At 36.6% G+C, this 21,588-nt stretch overlaps 1 protein-coding gene across 1 annotated transcript in view; it reads right to left on the reverse strand.

The window, feature by feature from the left end:
* Window positions 1–21,588, reverse strand: part of LOC139718231 (phospholipase B1, membrane-associated-like) — a 36,001-nt gene that overhangs the window by 12,679 nt on the left and 1,734 nt on the right. The window contains exons 2-8 of the mRNA XM_071629709.1: window positions 20,477–20,583; window positions 19,439–19,493; window positions 13,502–13,560; window positions 13,117–13,184; window positions 5,490–5,533; window positions 4,699–4,813; window positions 2,686–2,884 (exon numbers count right to left, since the gene is read on the reverse strand). Coding sequence (XP_071485810.1) covers window positions 2,686–2,884; window positions 4,699–4,813; window positions 5,490–5,533; window positions 13,117–13,184; window positions 13,502–13,560; window positions 19,439–19,493; window positions 20,477–20,583 — 647 coding nt within the window. The remainder of the gene's footprint in view (window positions 1–2,685; window positions 2,885–4,698; window positions 4,814–5,489; window positions 5,534–13,116; window positions 13,185–13,501; window positions 13,561–19,438; window positions 19,494–20,476; window positions 20,584–21,588) is intronic.

Here is a 21,588-nt window from a genome sequence, read left to right on the forward strand (position 1 = left end):
CCCTATTGTAGAGAGACAGGGATTCTTGTTTCCAACTTTGACAAAGGCTGTGGACTGTGCATTCAAAGTGCATTATGTCCTAGATGTAGAGTACCAGGCTCAATGTTTTGCTGCCTGGCAGTTCTTGGAGACAGTTGTGTACAAAATGCGTGGTAAAGTGACGTCCAATTCTGTGAGAGAGATCAGGACATACCTGAACTCTTCAAATCAGGAAGATAAGATGCGTAGAATGAGATTTTCATGGTCATCAGAAGTTTAATTGACAAAGTTGACTTTTAGGTCATTCATCAAAGCAAAGGTTTGGTATCTATGTTTTATTTGTTTATAACTCAATAAGTAATGGATACATGTTACATGGAAAGATCAAAGGTCATGAGAAGATTGTTCTATTAGTGGGTAATGTTGGCCCTTGAAAACTTGTGGTAAAGATAGGTTAGAAATGAATTAAAAAGGGTATTTTGCATAGTAGTAACTTAATGAAATATTGGGAAAGATCTTCACAGGTTTATACTGAAGCACGACAGTCAATTTTCAGAAATATAGCAATTGTGAAATTAAAACCTCATATCTGTTGAGCATAATGGAGGTGACACTCTGTACTGAATGTGACCTTCATAAAATTCAAGATGAACTGTTTCGTAGAATGTATATTTCCATTGTGAATTTATTTCATTGTATATAGAGTAATCTTCATTACTGCCATCTCTATCACAGGAGTGACAGAGATGATCTTTGCTGGACAGATGTACTGTACTTGGCACATCCCAGTTATGAAAAAAAAAACTGTGTGTGTTGGTAGCAGGTATGACTTCTCAAATTACACTAGTAAACAGGAGTAAGTTTCATTATAATTACAATGTACTGTATATGTTATTTGGTCTGTTCAGATATGCTGAATATAGGTATGGAGTAGAATTTTCACAAGAGATAAAACTTATTTCTTAATGTGAATGGTTTCTCCATCTGCAGTATATTTACAGTCATCATTGTACTGTCAAGGAAATATAATCTAATAACCCCTGACTTACTATTGCAGATGTTCCCCAAAAGCATTGCAACTGAAATGATTCAAAATGTTGTTACATCAAATTGAACATTGTTAAAAATGATCTAGTTAATAGAGAAGCTGTGTAGTGCAATACCTTCAGTAATATTTTCTTAGTGGGGCAACAAAGTACAGTATTGGGACAGAAAAGCAAATCCTTAGAGGGCCATTCCCTTAAGCTTCGCTTATGAGATTTCCAAGCGCATGTAATAGTGACAAACACTTCAAGAACAAAGTCAGTGGTTCTAAGAAAATCAGATAATTATTCCAGGAAATAAGACTCATTCAGGATTTATCTTGTCTTGTCAGGGTATGATCACTATAAAACTGGATAATGTGTCTGTAAGGTGTGCATTGGACTGTAAAAGCATTCTGAAAAATTACATTCTCTGTGTACTGTTCATTCAGTTAGCCCTTTTGGACCCATCTGAGGGCAACTGATGGTCCCCATGCACCCACACAATATGAGAAATGAAGCAACAAAATATTAAATGTGGCACAGGTATAGATAATCTCAAGCTGAACACATCCATGTTATGCATAATAATTAATTCTTTAATTATTGCATGTTTCAAATTCAATTTGCCATTGCAGTTTAGTTGAAATATTGTGAAATGTGATTTTTACGGCGTTAAGCGCCCCATTTGTATGTAAGTGGAATCAAAATGTACATTTGACAATACACTAAGCTTTAAATGAGTCAAGGTCAATTCAGCTGGAAAATCACTTAACTCAAGCATAACAAAAGCTTGTGATTTTTCCTCTGCAGTCAAACTGCATATTTTTACTAAATCCGCGCAAGTCGACACATTTTTCTCGGTTCTCGAGAACTTCGACTTATCAAAGGTTAACTGTATAAGAAGAATTGTTACTCTGTATATATTCTGAAAATGGATGAGACAATTCTTGATTGGCTCAATTTGTTATTTGTATTATGTTTGCACATCGATGGACAGATTGACCGATTGAAGGTTTTCTAATGATACGCTGTCAGTGATATAGACAGTGAACATTTGCTGAAATATATAATTGGCCAAAAAATAAACATTTGTATATTGTGCTTATATACAAGTGAGTTGTACAGTAGTATGGGATTAAGAAGTGTATAAATTCTAAACATGAATATTTAATATTTGCTTTAAACAACCCAGTTGTATAAAATTACTTTTAAACAACCCGGTTGTATAAAATGACTTTTAAACAACAGTTGTTTAGAGTTTTAAACAACTTTTTTTAAACAACTCAGTTGTATAAAATTACATTTAAACAACAGTTGTTTAGACTTTTAAACAACTATTTTTAAACAACCCAGTTGTATAAAATGACTTTTAAACAACAGTTGTTTAAATTTTTAAACAACTTTTTTAAACAACCCAGTTGTTTAAATTTCTTTTAAACAACAGTTGTTTAGAATTTTTAAACAACAAAGGGTTAAACGTTTAAACAACTACGTGTTGTTTAATTTTTAAACAACAGTTGAGCGATTCACCGGTTAACTTGTGGTTGTTTAAAATTTTAAACAACCTTGTTGATTTTTTTCTAACAGTGTATTAGTAATGACCTGTAACCAACCTCTTTGTTCTCTATATACATATAATACTATATATATAATATATATGATGTATATATATAATATTTACCTCATCATGAATCGTTTGGATGGCGCTCTCCACGTCCTGGACGAATTCCTCCGCTGTATTTTCGTACGATGAAATGCAACCACTACAAAGATCGTTGCCCCCAATGAAGAGCGTGATGAACTTCCAGTCCTTCTCGAAGTTCACCGAATTGTCAGCTTTCATCATCGTGATAAGTTCTCTCGCCTGCTTCTGTACGTCTCTGTGGAAAACGATGTCAAAGAGTAGCCATAGGTGTTATTTAATAGGGAGTTGACCCTGAACATGTATATATGAATGCAGAAATGATATTGGAAAAATACATCAGGGAAGTTTGAGAAAAATCTGGCTATCATTTCAATAGTTATGCGTAATTATTTTCAAGTTTTCGTTAAATCCATGTGCCGTCAAAGCTGGCTAAGAAGTTAACAACAGTTAGTGACAGCAAAGTAGGAGAACATGGTAAGATACAAAGAAAATATTAATTGTAAAAAAAAAAATCCACAAATTGACGTCTCAATGAAAAGGACGTTGACACAATTCGTTAAGGAAAACAACTTTATTACCCCTGCCTTCAGAGAGAGAGAGAGAGAGGCAAGTCATGTGCTAGAAAAATTAAAACATGTGGAATTCTCTTTATACTTCCTCTAATTCCCCTATTGTAACATCAAGTATTTTTGTATAGCCTATATCCAGCAAATGACAGCACACGTTTTTCTGCATTTTCAATCGGTAACTTTTTTATTAAATCAATAATGGATAATTCGATATTTAGTTTGGTTCAGAATGGCTTATTTTTGCATTCCATTTAAGTTCAGTACAATATACAACAGAATTTAACAAAATGTCATGAATTGTATGAATTACTCCAATGCATTAATGCACACTTTGGAGTTCTATCATTAAGGAAGCATACAAAGAGAACAAATGTATAGAGCAATGTCAACTTAAAGGTACACTATAATGAGAAGACAAGCTTTGAATTTAGTTTTGAGAAAGAAAAAATGTACATAATTGGAAATGCAGGCGACCATCTTCATAAGCAGAGATTGACTATAGGAAGATGGCCCAGGTATGAGGGGCCCACATTCTACAAGCTTTGTCTTTTTAGTGGGCCCCTCCATTTTTCGATGCTTGCGTATTGTTATTTCGTCTTTATCACTTCTGTTCTCATGACAACGTGTTGTCAGCTGCTACCAAAGACAGTTAAATGTCTATGTTCTTTTCGAGAAATGAAATAGAATTTGAATTGAACTGAATTGAATTGGAGCTTACGACACAAAATAAACCGTCACAATGTCCATGAAATAATCTATCATAAATATCTCAAACTTTATTGGAGTTCTGCTAATATTTCTGCATCCTCTGAACCCACATAATAATCGGGAATAAACAGATAGCAGAAGCTGCAAAATCAACGATTCTTTGCTTAGATCTGACATTGATTTAAAGACACTTTTGTTTTACTTTTGATGTTTTTTTCCAAGAGAATGTGTTCTTGGAACATGGTGAATCCTTATGTCCACGTTTGGTAAGCCTTTATACATGATATTAGCTGTCCTTTAAAAGGATTGTGTTCACACCATGTTTCCGGAGGAGAGCGATAACGTCAAAAAAAAAAAATGAATAAAAGTATCCTCCGGACAGAGGGATCTTTCTAACATTGCACCTATACATTACGTAGTATACAAATAATTTGAACTTCATGAAATCACTGTCAGCTAAAATAGCACCAGATAGTAAGAAATATGGATCGAACTCGCAGAAAAGAAAGAAAGAAAATAAAAACACTAGCCAACAATAACCGGAGGGCATTTTTTTTTTTTTTTTTTTTTTTTTTTGGTGATGTTTTCTGAAAATCTTGGCCGGTCATTCTTGGGATCACTTTCATATCAAAGAGACAGAACAACCATGCAAATATAGACATGACACATGATAAGTTATATCTTTTCTACTGTAAAGTAGCATCAGGTATATTCCTTTTGCCAATGAAAATTTATACTATATATTATTATTCAATTATCATGTTCTACTAACCTTGCTACCGCGCCGGATTTTGCAACATTGAATTTTTTATTGCTAGGATGGGTATAGACCCTTGACCGCCCAGTGGAGAAACCGTAGATGTCGCTGTTGTACTTTCTGAAAATATCTGAAGAGAGTTGAGAAGGCATTGGAAGAGGCAATTTTGATGGGACGATATTCTTCCCACGTTTGAAACTGCTGGATTAGGTGATAAAAAAACATACTGACGTCTGTATGTCATGTATTGTGAATAACTCAATTGTTGTTGTTTTTGTCACAGACGCTTTACTCACATTATTACGAATATAACTTAGATTAACCATCCTCATGTGCACTCATTACATTCAACATTAATTAGTGGGGAAGGGAATAAATGACGTATTACAGAAACAGCAAAGTAAGTAGTATCTATTTCGAGAAGATTCAGTCCAAAAAGTGTGGCAAATGCTTATAGTATATATCGAGTAAAAGAATCCAACAACAGATTGGATTTTAAGAAGCATGAAGACGTTTACGTATATAGATAATGCATAACATGTCTACAGAAATATCCATGCCAAGTGAGATACCTGTACTTTATGTCACCTGATATGATTTGTCAGAGAATGCGAAAGATCCATACTCTTTTGTTCTCTACAAAACAAGCCCGACAAATAGTTTTTGTTATTTTGATATCTGCACTCAAATGAAAATCAGTTGACCGGTCTTCTGGTTACCGCATAAATGCACTGGTGCACTTTTTAACAATGAGTCAAGCGAGGACGACAAAAACTCTCAGATAAAATAATATCGATCACACTTACTTGGTAGTGTAATGACTTCTTCGAGATTTTTGTTACCTCCAATGCTGGGATGGAAGGGAGGGAGAGAGATAGAGAGAAAGAGAGATTATGTCTTATCATACACAAGTTAGCATAACTATTTGCACTTGCAGCTACCACAGCTATGGGTTTCATTCATATATATTTAGTTATTAAATATTATTCATAATTATCTACATATCACCCCATCATAATGCATAGAGCGAACTTACGTTTTGTCCAAAGGTTCGTTGTGTGCATGCTTACTTCTGAGCCCATCTAATTTCTGATACATCATACGTATAATACGTTCAGACAGGTAGACTGACAGACAAACACACACACGCACACACACATAAGCCTACCTACACATACATGTCAATGTGTATTTTTCTGTAAATATTGATATAGATCATAGATAGATAAACAGAAAGACACACACACACACATATATATATATATATTCATATATATATATGTGTATTTATCATACAGTGTACAAAAATAAATTGACTGATATATAGGTAGATAAAAAAGTAGATAGATAGATGAAAGAATCAGAACAAAATGAAAAGGTAGATTTGTGTAAAAAGGGATTGACGTGTGTCAAGTTCAAGCAGTTGCTATATTCGAGACCCACTCCCTACGTGTTCAAGTTGGCATCCCACCGCTGCCACTATATAGTCCAGTCAAAATAGGGTTTCACCCACCACTAATTGCAACAGTAGGAATTCCACTGCAGTGCATCTTGTTATGGGCTCCGAAACACCATACTAAAAGTCCCAAGAAATCCAGTGGGGCAAATCGGCTAAATTTGCATAATATGCAAATTAGCTCCCATAGTTATAAAGATGCAGTGTTTCCATGAAAACTAGACTTTTAGGATTCAGATTGGAACACCGAAAGTGTTGGAACATGTTTGTAATGTCAGTTAGTGCGATGCAAACATTTCCATGCACATTGTCTGGACCTCATTTGCATAATATGCAAATTAGCTCCCATAACGATAAAAAATACAATGTTTCCATGGAAATTAGGCTTCTAGGTTTCAGATTGGAACACGGAAAGTGTCGAAACCTATGTTAACAATGTCAGTTAGTGCGATGCAAACATTTCTATGTACATAGTCTGGGCTTCATTTGCATAATATGCAAATTAGCTCCCAAAATGATAAAAATACAGTGTTTCCATGAAAACTATGCTTCTAGATTTCAGATTGAAACACCGAAAGTGTTGAAACCTATGTTTACAATGTCAGTTAGTGCGATGCAAACATTTCCATGTACACAATCAGACCCTCATTTGCATAATATGCAAATTAGCTCCCATAACGATTAAAATAGTGTTTCCAAGAAAACTATGCTACTAGGTTTCAGATTGGAACACCAAAAGTGTTGAAACCTCAGTTAGTGCGATGCAAATATTTCCATGTACATAATCTGGACCTCATTTGCATAATATGCAAATTAGCTCCCATAATGATAAAAATACAGTGTTTTCATGAAAACTACGCTTCTAGGTTTCAGATTGGAACACCGAAAGTGTTGAAACCTATGTTTACAATGTCAGTTAGTGCGCTGCAAATATTTCCATGTACATAATCTGGGCCTCGTTTGCATGATATGGAAAGGGTACCGAGCCAACGGAATATTCAAATGCTTCAAAGCGCCCGATATGAGCATATTAAGAGTGTTCAAATGTGATATTTCAGTTTCTCTTCACCAAAAATAAACTCTACAGCATTAGTAACCTAGCATGAATAATATTACGCAAATTACAATTTTGTCATCAGACAGATAATGATAGCTAATCCATCAATTACGTAGAATCAAAGTACGAAATTAAACAAGTGTCAACATCTATATCTCCAATTTTGTAATGAATGAACTCTATTTGGAGGGTGATTTATTCGAATCTTGATGATTCAGCTCTTGCATCCTTGAGGGTTTTGAGATATTGAAGATAGCACAGTCAAAGGAAACCCTGTGGGTAGTGACCAAAGTTACCCCTATCGATCATATTATCGACACGACCAATTACAGAACATGCATCAACCAACGCGATTTCGGTTGTTCTAAGCGTACATTTTTTTTTTAAGTCGTTCGGCCGTCTAGCAAAGACTCTTTTATTTCCATGAAATAGAATTGGCACTGACAGCGGAGATATTTTTCTACAATGTGTATATCTTTTTGAATAAAAGGTGGTGCACAGTCAAAGCGACTCGCAGGGAGTTACCCAAATTTATCCCTATAACCTCACGGCCCGGTACAAAACATAATCATACGCACGTGAATACAGCTGTTTGAAGCGAAAAAAACTCTATAACGTCCTTTTTGTTTCATTTATCCATTAAAATTCAGTGAAAGTTATAGAAGAATTATTGTTTCACAATATCTATAAGGTAAAAATAGTTCACATACGAGGGCAACCACGTGGAGGGTACCCAAAGTTACCCCTTCCAAAGGCAGTCTAAGACATGCAATGATCATGTACCGACGCAAATACATAATTATGTTCTATAAGTACATGCCTTTCAACAGTCCTTCTGGTCCTCTAGCAAAGAAACTTTTATTTAATGAAATTCAATGAGGTTAACAGAAGATATATTGCTCTGCAATTTTGACTTACACTGACATAGTTAAAGTGGTGACCATTCGAAGGGAGCCTCCTATATGGGAAGTGCCCACATTAATTGCCTCTATACATGACCTTATAACGCAAATACCAACGCAATTACAGTCGTTCAAAAAGTGCATGTCTCAAAAAGTTTTATGACTATCACTTGAGTTTTATGACTACGTATAAATATTTATAAGGTGCTATACAATCATTGTACATTCTTTTCATCCTACATAGTTTTACGCACCTCATTTTCTGTTCCAAAAAAAGTGATGTCTATTGTCGAAAAATGAAATAAAAATTGAATTGAATAATTTATTGTATTGAATTTAATTCCTGCCATATCAAGACACTTCTATTTCTATAAAAATTGCCGGGGTAAAGATAAAATAACAACATTGATCTACAATATCCATACAGTACAAAGGGTTCACTTGCAGAGACCACCTTGTGGGAGGTGCTCAAAGTAACGGCAGTGAAAAACGTGGTACAATATACAACCGCGAAAAATGTTCCATGGGTACATGCCTCTGAAAAGTTCTTCCGCCTGTATAGCACAAACGCTTTTATTTTCGTTAAAATGCAATTAAGGTAATAGGGGACGTTGCTTTACAATATCTATTTTGTCAAAAAGGTGGACATTCAAACGCAAGCCCTTGGGAAGTGCCCAGATACTCCTACCCTGACCGTCGTGGTCCCAAAACAGGTTAACAAAACATGCATTATATGCCAAATCAAACTCAGTTGAACATGCATATAGAAAGTCGTTTTGCCGGGTGGTAAATAAGACACTTTACTTTTCATGATTTTTGAATGGTAGAGACACTACTTTACAATAATCATATAGTCAAAGGGATGCACATTCAAAGGCAACAGAGTGGGATGTGTTAAAAGTCATTTAACCCCCAGGGCAATATAGGAAACATGCACTACCACATAGCACGAATATGTTCCAATATACCATGCCTTCATATAGTCGTTACGGTTGTACAGCAATTGCCCTTTTGTTTTCAAGAAATGCAATTTAATTACAAGAAGAAAAATTGCTCTACATTAACTATATTGTCAAAAGGGTGAACAATTATCCAAAGCAATCCCTTAAGAAGTCTTCCAAAATTACACCTCCGCTCAAGCCTCGTAATTACAACGCAAGGATACTATGAACGCAAATACCGACGTTCTTTCGTGCATGAAGTAGTTCCGGCAATACTGTTACAGTTACACACTTTTATGTCAGTGACTGTCGTGGAAATGATAGAAAAAGCATTGCTTCACAATATCTATGCAGTGAGAGGATGCACATTAAATGTCAATCCTGTGGGATGTGCCCCAAAGTACACCACCCTCGTGGCAATATAGAAAACATTGAATATCATTAACGCGAATACTATGTGTACCAAACGTACATGTTTTCAAATTTCGATCGCGCCGTACATTAAGGGCACTTTTGTTTTCAAAAATATGTTTTAGTTAATAGAGGAGACATCGCTCTACAATATCCATATTGTTAAAAGGGTGAACATCAAAAGACAATCCCTTGGGAATGGTCCAAAGTTACATCTACGCTCATGCCCCCTTAAGACAAAACACAGATATTAGCAACGCAAACACCATTGTTCTATAAAGCATGTATGGTTTTAAAAGTAGTCCCGGCAATACAGCAAATGCACTTTTTATCAATGAAAATTCATGGAATTGATAGAAGAGGCTTAACTTTACAAGATCCATACAGTGAAGAGGATGCACATTAGACGACAACCCTGTGGATGTGTCAAATAATATTCCACCATCACGGCAATATAGAAAACTTATTGTCATAACAACGGGAATATATATATGTTCCAAACGTACATGTTTCTAAAATTCCATCATGCCGTATATCGAAGGCACTTTTGTTTCCAAGAAATGCAACTAATTAATAGAGAAGACATTACTCTACAATAACTTTATTGTCAAGAGGATGAACATTCAAAAGTAATCCATTGGGAAGTGTCCAAATTTACACCTACGCTCACGTCCCCTTAGTGCAAAACACAGATATTAGCAACGCGTATACTGTTGTTCTAGCGTGAATGGTTGTAAAAGTAGTCCCGGCAATACAGCAAATACAATTTTCATCGATGACGAGTAATGGAAATGATAGAAGAGACTTAACTTTACAAGATCTATACAGTGAAGAGGGTGCGCATTAAACGGCAACCCTGTGGGATGTGCCAAAAAACAACCCACCCTCACAGCAATATAGAAAACATATAATAAAATTATCATAATAATGCGAATATATATATGTTCCAAACGTACATGTTTTCGAAATTCGAAATGCCTTATAGCAAAGGCACTTTTGTTTCCAAAAAAATGCAACTAATTAATAGAGGAAACATTGCTCTACAATAACTACATTGTCAAAGAGGTGAACAATCAAAGGTAATCTCTGGGGAGGTGTCTAAATGCACGCCTACGCACACCCCTTTATTACGAAATACAGATATTAGCAACCCAAATACATTTGTTCTAGCGTGAGCGGTTTTAACAGCAGGTCCGGCAATGCAGAAAATACACTCTTATATAAACGAAAAGTCACGAAAATGATAGAAGAAGATTTGCTTTATAAGATGTATGCAATAAAGAGGGTGCTTATTGAAGGTCAATCCTGTGGCGTGTGCCCCCAAAGTGCCCTTTATTCACTTGGCAATATAGAAAACATATAATATCATATAACGCAAATATATATGTTCCAAACGTACATGCTATCAAAATTCGATCGTGCCTTATAGCAAGGGTACTTTTGTTTCCAAGAAATGCAATGTAATCAATGCAGGATACATTGCTTTACAATACTTATATAGTAACTAGAGAGGGGCCGTCAAAGGCGGCAGACCCACGCCTAAGTACAAAGTGGGGGTAAACATAATGTGCATTCGGTCATCTACCAGAATTCGGCCACTTAATTGCCAGTGTGCTTTATCACCAGCCAGTGAGTTCTACCAAAGATCGTACACTGAAGTGTACGATCTTTGGTTCTACAGTCACATCACACGCAAATCACATAATTACACATACGGTATTAACACTCATTCACGTACAGGAAAGTCCTTAAGTCTCCTCCAAAAATCCATCGAAAATCCCAAATTCCACCGTCAAAAGTGCAGAATCGGAACTTTTCCAAGCGCGCGCGAATGAAGTCCAGTTTTAAGAGTATTGTCTACGCGACGGGTCGCGGAAAAAGCGCTAAAAATCGAGAAATACGCCGTTTTCTTGCGGGATATTTTGATTATAGCAAGCCGAGAGTGTGATGATATCAAAGGTCGTATGAGTGTACGATCTTTGATGGTATCCACAAAAGCAAAAAAGAAAAACAAAATTTACGTACCCCCTAGGCAATTACCCCTATGATTAGTGTCTACGGGAATTATTCAATGCAAGGGTTGAATGCAAATGTCTACTGCACCAGTATTCGGCCACCAACGAGCGCCGCAACGTCCCCGGTGCAATTTTGCACCAACAGTGTAGAGCGCGATGCATTTTCAGCGGCCTTGCACACGCATTGACATTGAGCACGCATATCGTGCAGTGTGACTGCGACCGAGCAAAATGCTCCTCCAACGAAAAAAACAATGTTAATTTGAAAAATCATCAAATATCAAAGGTCGTATGAGTGTACGATCTTTGATGGTATCCACAAAAGCAAAAAAGAAAAACAAAATTTACGTACCCCCTAGGCAATTACCCCTATGATTAGTGTCTACGGGAATTATTCAATGCAAGGGTTGAATGCAAATGTCTACTGCACCAGTATTCGGCCACCAACGAGCGCCGCAACGTCCCCGGTGCAATTTTGCACCAACAGTGTAGAGCGCGATGCATTTTCAGCGGCCTTGCACACGCATTGACATTGAGCACGCATATCGTGCAGTGTGACTGCGACCGAGCAAAATGCTCCTCCAACGAAAAAAACAATCAATGTTAATTTGAAAAATCATCAAAATACGGGCCAGTTTGTGATGACGGAGAACGAACTTTCATAAATCTAGAAGGACATAGTCCCTCAAATAGGCCTAAACGTAAATTTCGGAATTCTTACGAACATTTGAGCAGCGAAGTCGGATCGTTGGGGAGTTTATGTCTTCGTATGGTAGCGGAAAATCGCAAAGTGAGAAACGGGAAATTTTCGGAATGGTCACTATACCATGGGGTCAAAACTTCAAGGTCACACAGAATTTGCAAGGGTCAACCGATTATCACCAAAATCTAATCGATTCTTTCCTGTCATTATCCAAACATTCCCTGAACATTTCGTGCAAATCCGTTTACCCGTTCTCTTGTTATCTTGTACACAAACAAACAAACAAACAAACAAACAAACAAACAAACAAACAAACAAACAAACAAACAAAAAAACAAAAAAACAAACAAACAAACAAACAAACATACGGAACCCTTTACATAACCCCCTGCCGATTTTCATCGGCGTGGGTAAAAAGGGGTGCACATTAAAAGCGGCCCCTTGTGAGGCGCCCTAAGTTACCCCCTCAACCCCGCGTCCCCTTATGCAAAACGTGCGTTATGCCAACGTGAGTACTGTTGTTATGAATGTACTCTTACAGCTACCGCTAATTTGCATTTTATGTAAATTATTTTTGCATGACCAATTCGAAAAGGCATCCATCGTGTTCATTGACCTACAAAATGTAAGTTTATACATTTAAATCTTTAAAATTGGATAACGGGAAGCTAAGATCTGTCAATTTTCTCTCATTACAGGTGCTAATTTGCATATTATGCAAATTTTACTATTTTGCCCCACTGGATTTTTTGGGACTTTTAGTATGGTGTTCAGGAGGCCTCAACGACTTGCACTGCAGTGAAATTCCTACTGTTGCGATTAGTGGTGGGTTACCCCCTAAAAAGCGCTAGATTGACTGGACTAATAGTGTAACGAAAATGGTGAGCTACTATACACAATGTAGGTCAATTTGTGCTATTCTTTTCTTCGAGATTTAGCGCGGCTTACCTCGCAGAAACACCAGGATATTCCCAATACACCAGTTGGAAGGTAGAAGCTTTTGCGGCGTAACCAGCCTGAGGCAATGGATCAATATTAGGAGGAAGAAGAAATTCAGGATTGTTAGGTGTGGATTCAGTTAATATCAAGAACACATCAGTGAAGTTTGAAGAAAATCGGATGATTCGTTATAAAATTTTTGATTTGTTTTGTTTTGTTTTTTGTTCTTTATACGTTTTGACAAATCAATGTTTCGTCATCACTTGATAAGAAGGTTACATCATTTCGTGATGTCAGTGGAACAGTCTGAGTAAAGTTTAAAGGGGAAACAGTATAATGACAATACCCAGAAGAAAGACAAAAGTTCGGAAACATTCGAAACGGAGATACCAACCGTAAGTGAATCACCCATCGCCGCTACCACTTTGATGTCACCAGGTCTCAAGAGATGCACTGAATGGTGTGTGGTTGTAACATAAAAGCAAGCATATATAAAGACACCAATCAGTGTAGCATCGGATTATGGCACTTTGCAGATAAGAAGCCATTAACTCCTCTAGTGCAATATATAAATGTAAATATGAACATAGATATAATGTGATTAATATAGAAATATACTATATCTTTTTTTTAAAATTATTCAGTCAAAATGAACGAAAGTTAGAACGAATATTTCCATTAAAATAATATTTAATGATATCACAGATAGCAGCCAGGTTGTTCAATCCCGTTCATAAACTGATTCACAATTTTGGAAGTTTGCTTATCATGATAATTGTGAATCAGTTTTACGTAAATTCTGCTAAAATTTCATTAAATCATGTTTATGTGAATTAAAATGTGAAACTATTCGTTTACTTTCAAATTGCTCCCTGGCAATGAAGAGGGCCTACATAAGTTTCGCAGTACTGTAATGATTTGATGGCTATGACATATACCTGGGCCCCGTTGCAAGACACTTCGCGTATACTAGTACAAGCAACTCGAGTTCGTCTAGCAACGGGGCCCAGAAGTTGTCATGAATGTTGACATTTTGATCTGCGTTAGTCAGAATATTCTACCATCTTCTGTTCTCTGCAAAATCGCGTATATATTAATGGGAAAACATGCGTTACAGAGTACTTATATTAGTGGGGTGGCTTAGTGAAATTATCGTGACACGGCGGACAAAAGCATGATTTTTTCACCAAAGGTACTTCATGATGTACCTTCTCAAAAAATAGGGTGCTCCAAGAAAATTGATGCTGGGAAGGAGGTTAGAGGTCAAAGGTCAATGACCTTTATTTGTGAAATAGGTTTTTTGGCTATTTCTCAGGTCAGGAATATCCAATCTGGATAAAACTTGGCAGGAAGAATATTGAGAACAAGTAAAATATTTTGATTGAATTTGGGGTGAAATTTCCAAAGGTCAAAGGTCAATGAACTTTTTCTAAAAATCATGTTTTTGTTTATTTCTCCAGGTAGGAAGATTCAATTTTCACAAAATTTGATATGAACGTTGTATAGAAGGTACCAAGAGTATAAACCAGGGGTCAAATATAATTGTTGATTTGTGCGTTGCCATGGCAACCCAAAACTAGGGTTTTTAATTGAAGTTAGTTACAGGAGGCTATTTTCCAGTTTGGAAGAGATTCCATTTGAATAGGTACAACTGATCAACGGGATGTATAGAGGTTTGAAATACTTTTCATTAGTGTTAAGTGGTATGTTGCCATGGCAACTACATATATAGATTTTGGTTAAACTTAAAGGAGACTTCAGAACTTATGAATTTGAAGAGATTTCCATCAGGGTTGGTATTATTGATCAACAAAAAAGTCGCCAGACAAAGATTTGTCACCTTTATAGCATGTGGGTTGAGTGAATGCAGCAACAATAGTAGAACACATCAGTGAGAGTTTGAGGAAAATTGGACAATCCGTTCTAAAGTTATGAATTTTTGAAGTTTCTGCTCATGCAGTCGAGGCTGGATGAGAAGACTACTATACCTTGTAATATCACATGTGTACAACGATATAAAGAATGAATAAAGAAAATTCAGCATAAATTATTTTCGCTTACAAAAGGATACTCGACTTCTCTTTCAGAAGGCAGGGGGAATAATATTACCCTTGACATACGTCACTAGCAAGTCAAAGAAACTATGTGAACTTTATTCAAAAAGTATGGTTTTGTGAAATTCTCATTTCATTTTCCTTAGAATGTGCGCATGTGACATCATACACTGTGGTAGTCTTTTCATCCAGCCGCGACTGTGCAGATACCTTAAAAAATCATAACTTTTGAACGGATTGTACGATTTTTTCCAAGCTTTCTGTGATGTGTCCTACTAATATTGTTGTATTCACTGAATCCACGTGCGCATGAAGGTGGACTTGTCCTTTAAGGACAGATTCTGAAAGAGCAGACTGTAAGCTTTAAAATGATGTATCACACAATTCAAAGGGATTCCCCTAACCTATCTAAATAATAATACCGGTACTGGAAAGAAAGCACACACTCTGGATAAGTATGAACTGAGAAAAGAGGCTGCATTGTCTATTTTAGCGTTTAATCTTTACCAAGCTGTCTCATGTCATTATGTTCATCTTTTCTTCCCCCCTCCAATTTTCATTTGAGTTTGTCATTATTAATTTTTGATGATAAGAACGATGCCACAAGGCATTGTTTCTTAAAAATGCTTCAACTGCTCCTTCAGGTCCAAAATCTACATCAATATATATTATTTTCCTGATCTCCTCAACATTTTCCAAAAATAAAGCATACACCTTTTATGCATTGAGTCCTCCTTTTTGTGGATAATTAAAGGCAAAAACCCAAAATTAGTGCTTGAAAATTATTCTTAAGTGTGAGTTACGGATAGAAAGAACCTCTGTAAAAAAAAAATGAATCTGTATAATCAATGTTAAGTATTGTTAATAACACAAAATGTGAACAATATTTCTATGATAACATGTTTCCAGACTAAACCGTCCGCATTTATGCTTTAATGAGAAAAATACTGATATCTCTTTATATGTTTGCTTTGATTGCAAAAACTGTATATGGTAGGATGTCTTGTGATACAACAGGGGGGCATTTCATGAAGCAGTTTGGTCAGATATTTTTCTGACAAACTGTTACAAACTACAGAAATCCTTGCATCTGATTGGCAGAGAGCAAATTTGTCCGACAACTTGTCGGACAAAATGCTTCATGAAATGCCCCCAGACCTACACATATTATGCATAAAATGTGATATCCTGAACATTTTTTTCAAGTCACTCTCCCAAAAGTGTATATATAGGACCTTTAAGTTTTTCTTGTGTTTGTTCCTGGCAGATTACTAGTACACAAATGCTCCAATCCATGATGACCTAACGGAAATTAAGGAAATTAAAATGAATATACTGAAAACCAAAACTACAGATACTAATAACTTACTTCATTCTTCTCTCCCCACCCCACCCCTTCTTTTTGGTTTCTTGATATACTAGTAGATCTACCTGACTTTGATAATTGTCATTATGTAACATCATCTTCAATTGACAAGGCGATAAAACTTAACAATCATTTCATTATGCTGCTGGACTAATGGGGTTAGTTGAACTATATTGTTTTTAATGTGCTATACTTTTTCCTCCTATCAATCACATGTATTTTTGGGTGGAATGTATTTTGACATAAAGCATCATAGAATCAACCGCCTTTGGGGTCGGGAATTTTGTCATATCATATTGTGATTTAGATTCTGCTCTATGCCGATTTTGTTTTATTTCTATCAACTTTTTAAACTTCCCCATAGACTTTGTTCACCAGCCAACTACATCCCACCCTCTTTGGATAATGTGAACCAATCAAACATTGCTTTTACTTTTTAATAACATGTCTATACATAGCTATCAGACCAAAAATATTCAAACCGCTTTAAGTCTTTATGAGTGAAATTACAAATATCAATATATCTTTAAAAATATTCAAATTGTCTAAATTCAACTTTATCTATGAAAGCAGACTTTTAACTTTTTTAAACATTTGAATAACCCCCATAAGAAATAAGAAACATATAAAGAGGGGAGGTGCGGACTATAAAAATTGCTTACGGGAACCAGGTAATCCCTGCGCTAAACCTATGGAATTCACACAATCTTGGAGGAAACGGGTTAAATTTGTTAGGAAATATGTAGGGCAATACCCAAAACCTTAAGTTCTCAATGGAATATGCAGCTCTTCTACTGGTAAACTAGTAGTTCTGGGAGAAAAAATGAACTGTGACATAGTCCTACACCTGGCTCAGTCATTGCCCAAGATTTAAAGTATCTGAGCCAGAGTCACATGTCACTCTTTGCCATTTCTCTACAGGAGGTAGACAGTACTAAAAAAATCCTTTACAAGAAATTATATGAAATTATTCAATGAAAAGGTGCTTAAGAAAACTGGACTATTCCAACACACCTCCCTCAGGTCTGCAACACAGACTAACCACCTGTTACCATAGGAAAACCAGTAAAAATGGTGTATTACTGTAAACATGCACATAATATGTCGTATTATGGGTCTGAATTTTAAGACTAGCAACCATGTACATTGCATTGCATTGTACAGAAACCTGGCGAATGCCCTGTGTATAGTCTTTGAATTCAGACATTATTGTTATGTACAAATTAAGGGCATTTTCTCATTTTTTCTGTTAGCGGATTTCTTGGAGCACCCCCTAATTTTGATCCTCATATATATACCAATGTCTGAGGAAAAAATGACACTTTTGTCCGGCGTGTCACGATTATCAGTATATTTGTCACTAAGCCACCCCACTATATCTTTTTATGAGTCTGTTACGATGTAAGTCTAAAGTCTGAATGAATATAGGCCTACTCCATCGGACACTACTGAAAGTCATTATCGTAATTGATGTCATAATAATTATAACAAGGAAAAGTAGAAATTACGCGGTGCGTAATATATGTCCCCGCCGGAAGTAGCATTTTGTAGCAAAATGTACAATACAGGTGAAAAATCAAGGTCAAAGGTCTAAATTCCGTGTAGAAGTTTTGAAGCCCTCACCTAGTGCCATCACATAAAGCAAACGGAATCGAAATTGGGTTAGAAATGGCGAAGGAGTAGCATTTTGTAGCAAAATGTACAACATCGGTAAAAAATCAAGGTCAAAGGTCAAAGGAGTCAAAGGTCAAAATTCTGTGTAGGAGTTTTGAAGCCCTCATCGAGTGCCATCACATAAAGCAAACGGAATCGAAATCGGGTTAGAAATGGCGAAGGAGTAGCATTTTGTAGTCAATGTACAATATAGGTCAAAAATCAAGGTCAAAGGTCAAAGAAGTCAAAGGTCAAAATTCTGTGTAGAAGTTTTGAAGCCCTTCACTAGTGCCATCACATAAAGCAAACGGAATCGAAATCGGGTTAGAAATGGCGAAGGAGTAGCATTTTGTAGCAAAATGTACAATACAGGTCAAAAAATCAAGGTCAAAGGTCAAAGAAGTCAAAGGTCAAAATTCTGTGTAGAAGTTTTGAAGCCCTCCACTAGTGCCATCACATAAAGCAAACGGAATCGAAATCGGGTTAGAAATGGCGAAGAAGTAGCATTTTGTAGCAAAATGTACAATATGGGTCAAAGGTCAAGGTCAAAGGTCACAACTGAAATTCTGTGTAGAAGTTTCAAAGCTCCCATGTAGTGCTATCATATAAAGCAAACAGAATCAAAATTGGCTGATAAATGACAGAGAAATAAAAATTGAAGATTTTGATCAAACACGGACGCACACACGGACACACGGACGCACGGACGGACACACACACGGACACACACACGTACGGAGCCCGTTTCATAGTCCCCTGCTCGAACTCGTTCGGCGGGGACAATAAATGGGGCCATAAACGTTCGCTTGTCTGTGTGATGTCAGGGCCTTGCCAGGTTGTGGGGTTAGGATGGGGAGTGCTCTTTGCCTGGTCATATGGGATAACTCTCTCCTCTTCCCCCTCCCACCCTCTTCCTTTGCTCGGAAGAATCCCGAGGCAGAACTTTTGGCAAATCAAAGGAATTTCTTTCTTTTATATGTTTCTTATATATCTTGGACTTGTCACAGGACAACTCTCTCCTCTCCCTTCTCCCCCCCCCCCCCCACCCCCACTCCCGTCCTTTGCTCAGCAGAATCCCGGGGCAGAACCTTTGGCCAATCAAAGGAATGTCTTTCTTCTATATTATATATGTTTGAAATATAATTGTTATAATGATTATCCATAACATATTATCAAAAAGTGTCTGCGGGGGTCCGTCAATCCTGTATGTCATCATGACTGTATAGTGTAAAAGTTTCAAGACATCATCCGGGCTTACCTGATGTGGGTATTGTCGGCGAAGTAGAAGGCGGGCAAGAAAAGTTGGATCCAATCTAGGCGATGCCATGCATGGTGATGATAATGATAATGATGCAAATTATGACTTGGTAGCAGTGTATCTTAAAAAATGACAACCCCCCCCCCCCCCACACGCACACACATCTACGATGTACACACACACACTCTGGTGTTCAGAGCAAACGAATTAAATTGCAGGTGGTCGAAATCGTTATATTTGACAGTGAAGGCAATTTTCACATCCTTTCAGGCAGTCAGGTAAGGTAAATTAAACAAGGTCAGAATCAAAATTCTCTTTTTCCAGATCATGTTGTCTGAATTCATGACGACAAAGAATTCGCCATCATTTGATAACATAAGCATCCTTTCGGAATATACTGTTCATTTACAGATACAAATCACTCATTTCCTCCTTGATGCTGAACCTCAGTATGCTCAAAGATTTCAATAGGTTATAGCAGTCATAGGACTTCCTTTAACATTGATTGGTGCTGTAAACCTTATTGATTAAAGGTATTATTTACCATTTGCAGATGAATAAAAAAAAAACAGCCTTTACTGCTTCAAAATCATTTTAAAATGATAGTTAGGTATAGAAACAACAAATGTAAAATTGTTAGATATACAAAATGTTAACGATAGTTATAATAAGATTATTCATTCCTTATGTTAGGCTTTAGTGCGAAATTCTTTAGGATTTTTTGTGATACAACTGACCTATATACACGTATGCACCAAAATGCGATAACATTTTCTTAAATCACTGCTCCCGATGGGAAACAGTAGGCTTAATATCAGTAAAGAACAATTTTGTGTTAATTCTTTCAGAGACATCACATTTCTATTCCTTAACCTCACGATGACTCCAAGTGAGATTCAACAGATATAACAAAATAAACTCGGAAATATCCTTGACAATTGCTCGAATCTTGGGCAGATTACTAGTAGTTCTTTTCCAAGTACTCGTATCGATGTGATGCCGCAGGTGATCAGTGTTAAGTGACGATAAAATTCTCACCTCCTTGACATCAGCTCTCGCTTCGCTCTGGAAATGTGTCAAGTTCAAGAAGTGCTTCTCTGCTCTCTTTAGAGCTTCTATAAAGCCGTCACTCAGGTTTTGTTGGGCTGACAGACAAGAATGACGAGATAAAAAGAAAAAAATAAAGGAAAGCCTACCGCATTAACTTTAGAAAGTTACCGAACAGTCTCCAGAGATGTGGTGGACTTATAACAATCTATCTATCTTGATTTATTTATTTATTGATACGCACAGTAGAAAAAACACGGTGAACATCAGGGGTGAACATGCATAACATTATTGAGTTCATGTCATTGATTAGAAAAGAGATCAAAACATCAGCCATCTCATGTACGACTTAAGGTATACACCGTGAAAAAAAAAAACCCAACAACTCAAGACAACATTTTGGCAGTGTCGTATCCGTCACATCTCCCCACGGCCCATCAGAACCAGACAATAAATTAGAATAAACGACGCAGGTGAGATCCTGTTACACGTCGCTTCGCGATGTGGTAGGTGAATTAATGTTTCCACGCTGAAGAGAATCATTGCTCATAGACGTAGATATCATGTCGTGTCTTATGACAAGTCTCATGTTACTTCTTGCAAAAAAAAAAATCAAAAATGAAACAACACCAACAAACTCCTTAAATATAAAACTTCCAACAAAAGAAATTTGTGATACTTTACGCAACGGGGCGTCAAAGGGCGCCACGTAATCCTTGAGCCTTCTTACCGAGATAAGCGCACTTTTGTAAAGGCATCACTGGTGTATTATAGTTTTAACACTCTTGGAATCAGTGGATTACAGATGCTGCAAAGTACTTTCACGTAAGAAGAGAGAAAATGGAGTAGAAGACGTTAATTTTTTCCCTTTACTTTTCTTCTCATCTCTGTACTTCTCTTCTCTTCTCTCTGCTTTTCCTACTCGGGTTGTCCTTATTCTTGTCACTTATTCCCGTTTTTTTTTTTTTTTTGGGGGGGGGGGGATTATGGGTATCTTTTTGGGGTCTTTTTATTCCACCTTGTATTGTCCTTTTCGGTCAAATGACATTTAAAATACTTGAAAGTTTTATTTATTCTATATGTGTATGTGTTCTGTTCCTTCA

This window comes from Diadema antillarum, unplaced genomic scaffold, assembly GCF_040938485.1.
Source record: "Diadema antillarum isolate AM-2024a unplaced genomic scaffold, OU_Dant_1.0 scf00000091, whole genome shotgun sequence".
Classification (NCBI taxonomy): Eukaryota; Metazoa; Echinodermata; class Echinoidea; order Diadematoida; family Diadematidae; genus Diadema; species Diadema antillarum.